Raw genomic sequence first — 12,728 nt, forward strand, 5'->3', positions numbered from 1 at the left:
CCACAACCACAGCCAGCCCAAGTCAGTGATAGTGACAATGAGGATATGGACTTTGAGGGGTTTGTATTGGAGGCCCTGCAAACCTCTGCGAGTAGTGAAAGTGATTCACCGGAGGGCAACTAATCTGCCCTCTGCCTCGGAACCAGCCGCCATCCACGTTTGCCGACACATCTTTTCTACTAACGTAAGTGTTAAAAAACCTAATTTTATTGATATTTCTCTTGAATATTAATTGTGTGTGCATACCATCATAAAATTAAGATGTTATTTTTACTACAAGGTATGCATTGTGTCGGAAAAAGTGGAGTTTGGGGGTCGGCCCAGTCACTATTTCAATTAATCCCATATGTTCTGTTATTTCGTTTACGCGTTTCTCGTTTTACGCGGACCTCCACGGGTTCAATTGACCGCGCAAATGCAGACTATACTGTGTGTATATATATATATATATATATATATATATATATATATATATATATATATATATATATATATATATATATATATATATATATATATATATATATATATATATATATATATATATATACACACACCTGACCCTCGCTTTATGCTATGGTTGCGTTCTGCGACAACACAGCATAATGGAAATCCACATACTGTATAGTGAATACTTAATTTTATGGGAAAAATTAGGATACGTTCCACAACTAAAAGTTAACAGTAATGCTATAAAAGTTGTGGAAAAATCATTACAATACTTTAATTTGGGTTAAAAATAAAGATAATGTGATATAAAACTATAATATATAATATAAAACTGTAAACTAAGACACATGACGAGCATGGATGTATGTGTGGAAAGTGAAAGTGTGTGGAGTGGCTGACTCACCACTGCAGCCGCGTCTGTGACGTCACATACAGTGCGGTACACCACACACACACACACACTGTGCCACGTTTCACAACCATTTCTGGAGCATTAATGCTATAAGAGTTGTAGAAAATTAATTAAAATACTCTAATATAGCTTAGAAATATAGATAGTATAATATAATATAATAAAAACTAGTGTGCCATATCTTCTACAGAAAATATAATAAGGAATCTTTTCTGCATAAAATGAATTTGGAGTAGAAATAGGGTCGCCGCATAAATGCGAATTCGTATAGAGTGAAGGCGCATAAAGCAAGGGTCTAGTGTATATACAGTATATACTGTATATTTATTTATTTAATGTTCATGTTTCTGATGTGCTTTGGATTTTCAGTTTAACAATTGAATATTAGACCACATGGAATGTCAAGATGGCTGCGACTTTGAAACACATATATGAAATACTTGCTATTCTTTAGTTTAATTAAACTATTTGTGATTTATTGGTCTACTATTTGTGATATCATTGGCACATTGTCTGTACAATTTATGATAATACTGGCCAGCTTTATTGCCCAACTTGCTATGGGGGAAAAATATAAAGTTATGTGAGAAGTTAGTGAAAGCTTATATGTGATGAGTTGAGATTAACTACTGTCTGTTATGATAGAGACTTTCTGTTGTGATCCAGGCCCACAAAGAGGATGTCCAGGTGACTGTACATACTTACATGTTTCTCCTCTTGCAACACTCCACACTTGCACTCTGGATAATAAGTAAACAACCTTGAGCAGCAGTGATTGCAGGACTGTACTAGTCTTTGTGTACAGTACATGCTCAGTAATGTGTACACTAACTGTATTTCTGGAAATGTTCTGTAAGCAGAGGGTTACCTTCCATAAAACTTGGTTTTGTTTTCACATTAAAATTCCACAGATTCACCAAAGACCTCATATACTGAGTTTTCCCATCATATCAGATGTGTAGAGATGTTTTGTGGCATTAAATTTGACTTATGTATGCCTGTATATGGCAAATATATTTTGAATAATTTACTAATTTGATTTAAATGAATCTATTGTCATGTGACTTTTTGGTTTAGAAAATTAATGTTAAAGATACATGTTAAAGATACATAGTATTTTAATTTCTTAAGTAACATGCAATCATGTATGACTGCTGTCATCAGACATCTCCAGAAATATGACTGCCACAAGTATTGTAGAAAATTGACATGGTAATTGCTAATACAATACATGTATTAAAGTGTCATCCCACAATATACACTATCACAAAATGGTTTATGATGAGCCGGCACTCCAGTCCCCACAAGACACCATAATATGAGCTGCATTTGAGACAAAATTAATGAATCGCTGAGTAAGTCCCACGTAGAAGATTCAATCTGGACCGACCCTTAGAAGGGAACTGTAGATTTGATTTCCATCCATCTCCTCATTCTTTAGGTGTACACTGATACTCCAGATTTCTTACATGTTTGGCACAAAATGATGATGCACTGCCTTATTTGTTAATAATCAGGTATGTAATTCTTTTTCTTGGACAGGGTCACCCAATTGCCATTTTTGTGATAAAAACACTTGGCCAATACCTGAAATGCAGTAAACCCTTAATTTACACATTACAGGTATCTGTTTTGCTCAATTTTGCTTATTCAGTCAAGTAATTGTGACCAATTTTTTAAACTATAAACTCACTGATCCAAAATATAGCATAGTGGCCAAATGGGTCAAGAATGTTTGATTCTTGCCAAATGTTCCTCCCTAGAAATTTGGGACTTAAGAAGTCTACTGAGTAACAGTGACGAGTAAGGATGACTAAAGGGTATTTATAACACGACTGTATTGAAATGCGTAGCAGCTACAAATTGATTAACTTTTGTAAACGCAGATCGTGTCTACTTGCTAGTTCTCTTACGTTAAAAAGTTTGCTTTCAAAGGACAAGATATGCAGTCACTTATTTTCTATATGAAGAGAGTTTTCATTTGTGCATTTCGTGCAAAGGTAAATTTCAACAGTTGGTATTCCTTGCTTTATCCAACACTCACTGGTCATGCACACTCATCTTTAATTGATTATGCAAGGACTTATCTCAGTTAGATGGTGGACTTATCTCAGTTAGATGGTACACTTAACTTCTCATTCATAAATTTAAAAGATCTTTTTGTGGTATTGTTTAAAATTACTGGTTAAACATTACAACTGAATTCTTATTTTTAGATTGCCAAGTTTGGTACCAGTAGAAAGGTTATTTCTTGTACAGTATACAGTATTACAGTGAAACTACAGAGAATAATATCTTTTGAAGGGAATTTGAGTAAAGAGAACAATTCATCTTTAGTGGGTTATGTCAATACTGGCCTGCTGATGATAGGATTTACCTTCCCTGTGGTCAGTCATGTGCAACTAAAGGAAGCCTGGAACCTAACCCACTTATCCACAAGCCCAGGGTATTTTTTATATATTGTATACTGATTTACTTTGTGCAGTGTTTTCCATGAACCTAACCACTTTGTAAATCAAGAGTTTACTGTACATTATCATAACTATTTATATATTGATTTGAAAACCATCATGCGTAGCTCATGTTCATCTGTTAGCCCAAACTTGTGCTGAATGTATAAGGAATCTATGGAGATGTGTTTAACTGGCAAGAAGTCAGCTCACATTGCATTGCCATTGGCCATTTACTGGTGGAGGACATTTATTGTGTATCAAACTTAAGTGGCTGGAACACCAGTAACTTTGCAGTTAAGCATATACACTATATAAAGTGTCATAAATTAGATTTTGAATTTTACTGGACCAGGAAAATGTTTTTTTGTTTGGCTCCCACAGTTACATATTCAAATTAAATATTTTACAACCCAACATGAGAGTAAAAATTCCTCTGTGGCTGTTTGTTTAATGTAGTAAAGTGGGATGTTTTGAACATCACTTGGCATATAGTGCTTTGTATTAACATACTCTTCCTTAATTAGTAGACATTGATACAGTATACCTAAAATATTGTACATGCATTCATTAAATCCAAACTATAGTGAGTATTCCAAATTATACCTAAACTTTAGTTGAAACCCCCTTCTCTGTTACTGTATTTCCTGTATTTGAAATAACAGTGATGATAATTACTGATAATATTCAATATCTGCTTTCTGTCTATTTATGTCCCTGTGTCCTCATTACATCTCCCATTTCCACATTAAAGGCGCCATGACTCACATGCAGGACCTTCATCAAATGTTTTGGTCTTTGACCATCTCAGTATCACCAAGAAGTATCTAAGACCAACAACACTGACAAATCTCAAAACACTTGAACTAAAATTGTTGAGGAGCTCTGCATATGGGTTTAGCTAGGGAGTAAGTAAGGTAACCTCATTTCATTGCTACAATATGAAATGGGAATGTTCAGAAGAAAACAAAGAGTGTCGTAGCTACAGATGGCAGCAGGGAAGTATAAGGACAGAAGAGTATCAAAGAAATGGGGAAAGATAGATTATGGTTAGAAATAATGTAATGAAGTAAGAGGTAGATGTATGATAACATTGATACTTAAAGGCTAGCTACGGTTTTGAGGATTTTGTCAAACACAACCATGTGGGAGAAGCATTGTAAAGGTGGCCAAGAAAATAATTTTGTCATGTATGAAACTGAAATTACCACAGATAAGGGAACAAATGCCAAGTCACCTGTTCTGGATGATAGCCACTCCACCCCTCAGTGTCCTGTAATATTTCAGTACTGTACACTGTTTGAACACCGTGCATATCTATTTTTGCTATTGTCATGGCTTCTTATCCTTGGGTGACTAGTGCCATCCACGGCACCACTAAATAGTAAAGTTCTTATTGTTTAGATATTCTGTTTGTTAATTGCTCCCTAATATATTGGCAAAGTTGTTAACTGATTTATGAGATTTTAAGGATTACAAATTCAAGATGGAAATAAGTCAATTTTGAAGTGTTGTGGTAGTTACTCGGAGAATCAATCAAGCTTTCTGGTGTTGTGAGGTTAAAACTAATGCTGTATCTAAATGCTGATTGAAGAAACAAATTTGTGTGTGACGGTATAGTTGCTCATAGACCAGGAATAGTTTAGTTTTATATTCACGTTTTCACTGACACTCACAAAGCTTCCACTGCACTTAATCTGCAATTGTTCCTGTGGTGTGAAGTACTGTACTCCTTGTTAGTAACTCAGCCACCTTTTGTGCTGTTTGTCTTTTTCCTCTGACTGAAATGGATAACTTTTCTCTGAAGTTTTTAAGGAATAGACAGTATCCCAGGAGTGTAATAGTCCTGTTTCATCCTTAGAGGGGGACACAGAAATGCATGCTTTCCATGTCCATCCTTGCATATAGGAGTTGTAAACATGACAACTCAAACTGTTTGTATTGACTTTTATCCAAACTTGAGATGTTGATGTATCTCAAGATCTCAGATGACTTCAATTATTAACATTATTTATCACCATTGTCCAGTTTTGGCATTTTGGACTTTGGTGTGTCTTGGTAGAGGATGTTTCCAACTTTAGTGGCAACCTTATTGAAAGCTTAAATATGAAGGTTTTACTGAATTGGGAATTTTCCATTAGAGTAACTACCCTTTTTTTGTTATGAATTGATAACTTAAGCATTTAATATTGGTATAATATAATGAATATTCATTATGGATCTTGGGCATAAGTTTTTGTTTATTGTTTGTCCTTTAATTTCTTTTGCATTATTTCTCTAATGCATAAAGTAAAATATTTAATTAAGCAGCTTGCCTTGGAAGCAGTACCATGGAGGTGTACAGTGAGGCCTTAGTATCACATTTACAATTCTTTTGTCACATACATAACTGCTTCACCACCCCCTAAACTCCATACAATCTTTCAAACATTGCTGTTCTCTCAGTTTTCTGCATTATTTTGTCATCTGTGTTATCCTACCTTTATTTCCTCACTTTACATCTTGTTTATACTACACTGAGTCAAAGTCTGTCTTGATTGTCATTTTATGTTTTATACACAAAAGCAGATTCATGGTTCAGTTCTTTCTCCACAACAGTTTTTCTTTGGTCTAACTCTAAGAGCATTCCATAAATGTTCCTGCCAAGGGGAACATCAAGTCAACTCTTCCTATCAGGAAGCCTCTCCATCACAGCATCCCCCCAAAACTAAATCTTATGTTGGAACCCTTCAGAACATGGCTTAAGCCAGATTTTCTTTGCTACTGATAGTTTCAAATCAGCTTTATCTCTTTGACTTTTTACAGCATTTCCTCATTGGTCTTCCTTTCTAGCCATGACTTTCTCTCCATCCCTCTCCATATCAACATCTCAGTCTCTCCAATTATTTCAGAGTCCAGGTCTTGCCAAGCAAGGTTTTGACCAGCCTTTTCTTTGAGTCTTTCTGTAGCTCCCAGTAAATATTCTCTATTTCTTGTTAAGAACAGATTTCCTCGTTTGCAACCCTTGCTGTGATTGTTTCTTTAAATGCAGTCTATATTTATTACAAGCAAAGGGTAACTGCTTCAATTATAGAATAGCTAGATAAGGCTGCAGAATTCCCCAGCAAATTTTTCAACTTATTCTGTTGGATCTTGTTACTAAAGTGTGTGGAGATAATCAGCAACCGAAATATTGAAGGAAAGATCTTCCATGTGCTACTGTAATTTAATTGTTGGAAAAAGCTTACATTATGTAAATATAAATCTTTTATTGTTGAAGAAAGCTTACGTGACATACATAGATAGATATTGTGTTGTAAAACTAGCAGTGATTTATGATATTGTTCTGTACGTATTTGTAAATTGTTGTAGTTTGGTATTATTTTTAGAACTTTGAAATTTTGATTATGGTTCTTACTATTTTATTTGTATCATTTTACTATTAATAGGGTGGTGCTCTGCCTATGTCATCAAGCCTCATTTACTGGTCTTTCATTTTGAGGCAGATATTTAAATGCAAAGTTTGCAGTCAAATATTTGAAATTCATAATTATTACTCCAGTATTATGCTATATTTATTAGAAGTTGGTCTCTGATATCTTTGTGTCATAGACATTTGGTTAATTTTAGGTATGAAATGTACCTCGAGAGATTGCTGGATCGTATTCCTGAAGGGAAAGGCATCACATTTAGTGAATTCAAGTCATTCTGTCAGTTTCTCAACACCCTTGATGACTTTGCCATTGCAATGCGAATGTACACGTTAGCTGACCAACCTATTTCTCAAGGTGAGTTAATACAATTATTATTTTATGGGACTTAAGAATTTCAGAAAAGCCAAAAGTATGGGTAAGGGAATATGTGAGTGCAAGATGGATGTAAGTACTGTTTACAGGTATCCCTCTCTTAACCCTTAAGCCCCGGGTTAGGGTGCTGCTGGCAGTACCCCCCCCCCACGCGGGGTTAAATCAAGAAAAAATCAACATTTCCAAAAATAATAATTAAAAAAAAAATTGGTGGGAAAATAGGCGGACGTTCTGGAACATCACCCTGGGCCTAAGGGTTCACATAGTTTTGTAATAACATGGCTGAATAATTAGCCAACATATTTATATAAAGTTATCCATTATTCCATGTACTGTAATGTGGTTTAGAGTTTGGAAAAACTTTGAGGTTTTTAAAAAGATGTACAGTATAGTGGTTTGATTCTTTTAGTTATGAAAGCACAGTGTAAGGCTCTGTGGCTAGCCCAGTAGACTTACTCACTCTAGCTTTCAGACTGTATCCCTAACTCCACCACCATATATACTATGCTACTCAGATATACTATGAGTGGAATATACCTGTATGGGCATGTGTGTGAATGAAAGTTTAGAGATATTCAAAGAATTATTATGAAGCTTCTGTATTATCAAATGATTAAATTATGAAAACCACCATTGAAGGAACTTTTAAAATTGATGAACTGTTATGTACAAATTAACTCTATTCAACATCACCATGAACATATTTCTTGCATTACAGAGGAATTTCACCGAGCAGTCAAGATTTGCACAGGAGCAGAGCTGAGCCCACACATTGTTGACACAGTCTTCAAGATTTTTGATGATGATGGGGATGGTCAACTCAGTTACAAGGAGTTCATAGCTATAATGCGAGACCGTCTTCATCGTGGTTTTAAGGTAGGAGGAATGATGTTTATGGGTAAGATTGCAGGTGTGAGGTTATTTTCTCAGGTTGGCATGGTGTGGAGTCTGGTTTATGTGGTGTCCTATAACTTGTACACCTTCACCCCACTTACGTAATATGCAATCCTCTACTTCACTTTTAGGATCTTTTTATATTTTATTTTTATTTATTTATTTTTTTCCAATTAATTTATCATAGATAAAGTCACCCCTGTCATATAATCCCTGTGTCATAAGTTCATTGTTTTAGGGGAAATATTGTTACTGTGGTGTTGGGTACAACCTTCCTATTCCTCAAGAAATTACACTCCATTGTGAGGGCTTCATTAGGTATCAGTAATATCTCTTAATTGGTACTGTACTCATGATGAACATATTGAAATATATATTTTAAATGAGAAGAATGATTTTTAATGATACTGTAATGGCCAAAAAAGTGCTCACCTGTGCATTCAGCCAGAGCTTGTTAAGATTGACCCGTCAGATCTTAACATGATATACCGGTAACTCCTACTTGGAACCCAAGTGGCTTTCCATGTCCAGGAAAATTCTCCTTGAACCAATTGTCTTGGTTGCTGTGAGTGAAGTGGTGGATTGGGCAGAAGCACTGCAGACCCACATTTCTTTTAGGTCTCACCAACAAGATGTGCATCTTCCCTTTTCAGCAGACATAACTATACTTAAGGCTCATGTCCTTTCCCATTCATTTACTGAGAAAATTTTTACCAACCCCTGCTGACACTGCCTCTGACCAGCTCTTGAGTTACCCTTGTTTTTTGATTACCTGTTAGGGATGACATATTACCTCTTATCAGTCACACCTTTCTCATGAGTTCAGGTGCTTTTGCCTTAGTCCTTAACTTCACCTTATTCATCAAACATACAAGACACAGCTTGACACCATAGATCATAGTGTGTTGGATTAAGTTACCAACAATAGAATTTCAGATTTTCATTATTACTAATGACTAATCATCTTATATCATGATTCAGTTTTGTGTGTTTGTGCTTGTGTGACTTAAATGCTTAGTAATTTGTGTGAAATATATAACATACCTTAACAATGTGGCTTCCATGATTACCCCCGTGCAGCACACGTCCCGCAGCGAAGGTTGGGATGCATTCAAGCAGTGTGTCAAGAGTGAAATGAAGGCTGTTGTATGAAGAGGAGCCGTACTAAGTCTGAAGGTGGTGTTTTTCTTTGTATCAGCTACTTTACATTTTTAGACTGCATTATAGCATTGTCTTAGATATGGAATGGAAAGCTTGGTTCCTCCTTGTACACTAATCCTTGTGCATTTTAAATTATACTATCAGAAACTGGTATCTGGCAACTACCAGACTCGCTTTATTTTTGCTTAATTTTTTCGAGGTGGAACACAACTTTGTGAAATAGTAACAGAAATTAGTTCATAAATGCTACAGCATTTTTATAAGAATATTGTAAAAACAAATATTTTATTGAAAATTATAGTATATTTTGAATTAAAATAATATGACCTATGAGTTATCTCTCAAGGACATACAAGAATAATTTGCAGAGTTCTACAGTAATTGGACGTCAAAATGAAAAGATATACATTAATTGTGTTACGTTGAAGTGAATGTCAAATAAAAAATATGAATTGAAATAATATTTATGCTTACCATGTTTATGTCCTTTCTTTAATGAATATGTGAGGTGGGAAATGTTAACAAAACACAATTTTGGGCTTTAGATAAATTATATGCTTAAATAAACATTTCTTGTTACTTTTCCCTTAGTATTTATGAGAAAATTTATTGTCATTTATACTCTGAAGGTATTGTATTATTTAGCACCCAAGAATAAAATATAAAACATAAAGGAGTCCTGTTCAACAGTCATTTATTATGAATGAAAAAAAAAGTAAAACTTGGTATGAATTAAAAAAAATACAATAAAACAATTTTTTTTTTGCATATGAACGCTAGATACTCAAGACGCACATGAGTGACCACAACAGTCGTCCTTTGTTGTTCAATGGCACAGGACGTAACCTTGACCTACCGTATATTTCCCACCATTTTCTCGTGGCTTGTGCTGATTTACCGTTTATCACAGTGATTTAATTTATAGATAACAGGGTTTTCATAGTTTTGAACCATGCCTCGTGTTGCTGGCAAAGGTGGAGGGGTGGGAAAACGTAAAAAGTACAAGGAGATTACACCATGTGATGATAGTGTGGCCCCTGAGGCCTCTCCCAGTGTCACTGGCCCTTCTAGTGTAAGTGACAGTTTATCAGGCCCTTCAACAAGCAGTCCTAGTGTAAAGGAACTGCCCAGCATGTTGTTGTGGCTAAAAGGAAAAATAAAACAGTGTTGTACATGTGGCATCTCAGCCATCACAGCATGGCTTACCTCGTGACCGCTCATCTCCCTCACAAGTGCACACTATCTGTACTCCCACTAAAACTAGATATAGTCGCCTTGTTCAGGCTAAGTATGGCATGGAGGAGGGCGGGAGGGGAAGGGGGGAAAACACCAAGTGCTCCAACATCTAACAACATGTAAGTACAGGTGTATAAAAATTCATTTATTTTCATAATACATTTATGTAATATTTTTATGCATTACATTTAACCAATCATTTACAATTATTATTTCATTCAAATAGCAAAAATAATGAGCATTTAGAAATGCATTAGGTATAATTTATGTAAAAAAAATAGAAACTTTAAATGAGGAATATTCACATTTGGGAGCTTGAGTGCTTTGTGTTTTATCCTCTTCACCACTGGTTGGCTCATTAGCCGCTTGGGCGATCTGTCACGTCTCTGTTACACCCTGTTGGCAAGTACTGGGCATGCACCGGCTCCTAAATGTACCTGAACCTGCTCCAGTGTTGGTCAAGTCTGGTCTTGAAAGAACTCACATTCGGTGCCTCACAACACTTTCTGGCAGATTGTTCCAAGATTTCACAATTCTCACTCCAAAAAAGTTTGCCCTCACAGTTTTCTGGACTTGCGGCTTCTTCAATCTTGAGCTGTGACCCCTTGTGGGGCGAGCGTCCGCCAGCTCCAAGTAAAGACACTCGACTGAGTAATGCCCCTTGAGATGCTTATATACCTCAATTAGGTCGCCCCTTGCCCGTCTGTAGTATAAGCTAGGTGAGTTCAGGCTCTCCAATCTCTCAGGGTAGTTGAGGTGCCGAAGTGCAGGCACCAGTCTGGTGGCCCTCCTTTGAACATTTTCAACCAGCTGATAGTTCCTTCCTAGCATATCTCGGGGTCCAGATGGGGTGACAGTACTCCAGATGAAGAAACACTTCACTCTTGAAAATCGTTATGAGGGACGGACCGTCTAGATATCTGAACAACCTTCTTATAAGACCCAATAATTTATTTACCTGATTTACCTTCTTCTCGCAATGACCTGAGAACTTCAGCTCATTGTCAACATACACACCTAGGTCCTTCTCACATTCAGTCTCAAATTGTGCAGTTTCTTCATCCCGTTGGGCCATTTTCTTCGACCATTCTTGGAGCTCACAGAGATCCTTCTGCAGCTCTTCATAGTCCGCATGGTTCTTGATTTCCTGAAATAACTTGGCGTCATCGGCAAACATTTGTATGGAGGAGTGTACAATATCAGGCATGTAATTTATGAAACAAACTAACAACAGCAGGCCCAATACACTGCCCTGCGGTACCCCGCTGTGACAGGTACATATGATGGTTTCGTGCCATTAATCGCCACACACTGCTTGCGGTCATGTAGAAAGTCTTCTATCCACGCTAAGACATTTTCCCGAATTCTGTACCTTTCCAGTTTGATTTTCAGCCTTTCGTGGGGTACACTGTTGAAAGCCTTAGCAATATCTAGGTATATATTGTTGATATTACCACTACATCCCAGAATATGGGTCTAAATATCCAATACCTTGAGCAATTGTGTTAAGCAGGAGCTCCCCAGCATAAAACCGTGTTGGCAATCCTTTACAAGGTTGTTTCGTAGTCGATGTTCCATCGCGGCATCTCTGATAATACTCTCAAGTACTTTACATATTATGGTGGTCAGGCTCAGTGGTCTATAGTTGTTCGTGAAGTGATGATCGCCCTTCTTGAAGATAGGACTCACATAAGCCATTTTCCAATCACTGGGGACCTTTTGTACATCCAGGCATTTACAGAACAGGTTCTTCAGGGGCTCGGCAAGCTCGTTGCACAACTCTCTTAGCACTCTGGGATGCACCATGTCAGGGCCGGGATTCTTATGGACCTTTAGCTTTGACAGTTTATTTCTAATACCCTCTTCTGTGAACACTATGTGGGTCAGTACTGTGTCAAACTGTCTGTCTTCAAACGCAGGAAAGATAATTGCATCCTTTCTTGTGAACACCGAGGAAAAGAAGCTGTTCATTGCCTCAGCTTTATCCTGGTCAGAATCTGCGTAACTATCATCTTCAAGCCTCAGGTCTGATACTCCTACTCACGTTTTTAATTTCGACTTTGCATAGCGGTAAAATGCCTTTGGGTTTGACTTGACCTCACTTGCAACCAGCCTTGGGAACTCCTTTTCAGCCCTTTTACACTCTATCTTTGCTTGGTTTCTGGCTCTTACATATATCCTCCTGTCCTGCTCATCATTTGGCCCAACCCACGTCTTGAATTTCTGGGTTTTCTTCTTAACTTTGTCGATTGCCGCACAGTTCATGTGTAGGGATCCCCTCGTATTCCTAGAGGCACTGGGTTTGGTCTTGGGTATATATTTATCGTTCAAATGGGTCAC

The 12,728-nt window shown here is 36.8% G+C and overlaps 1 protein-coding gene across 8 annotated transcripts in view; it reads left to right on the forward strand.

Moving 5' to 3' along the window:
* Positions 1-12,728, forward strand: part of LOC121865774 (calcium uptake protein 3, mitochondrial-like) — a 39,176-nt gene that overhangs the window by 22,149 nt on the left and 4,299 nt on the right. For 7 of the 8 annotated variants that reach the window (XM_042365326.1, XM_042365328.1, XM_042365329.1 and 4 more), the window contains 3 exons: positions 6,922-7,079; positions 7,816-7,973; positions 9,072-9,167. In XM_042365326.1, the coding sequence (XP_042221260.1) occupies positions 6,922-7,079; positions 7,816-7,973; positions 9,072-9,143 (388 nt within the window). In that variant the 3' untranslated portion in view covers positions 9,144-9,167. Of the gene's footprint in view, positions 1-6,921; positions 7,080-7,815; positions 7,974-9,071; positions 9,720-12,728 lie in introns of those variants that run through there. The other variant, XM_042365327.1, reaches the window with a different exon arrangement.

Source organism: Homarus americanus, unplaced genomic scaffold (assembly GCF_018991925.1).
Source record: "Homarus americanus isolate GMGI-L3 unplaced genomic scaffold, GMGI_Hamer_2.0 scaffold13495, whole genome shotgun sequence".
Classification (NCBI taxonomy): Eukaryota; Metazoa; Arthropoda; class Malacostraca; order Decapoda; family Nephropidae; genus Homarus; species Homarus americanus.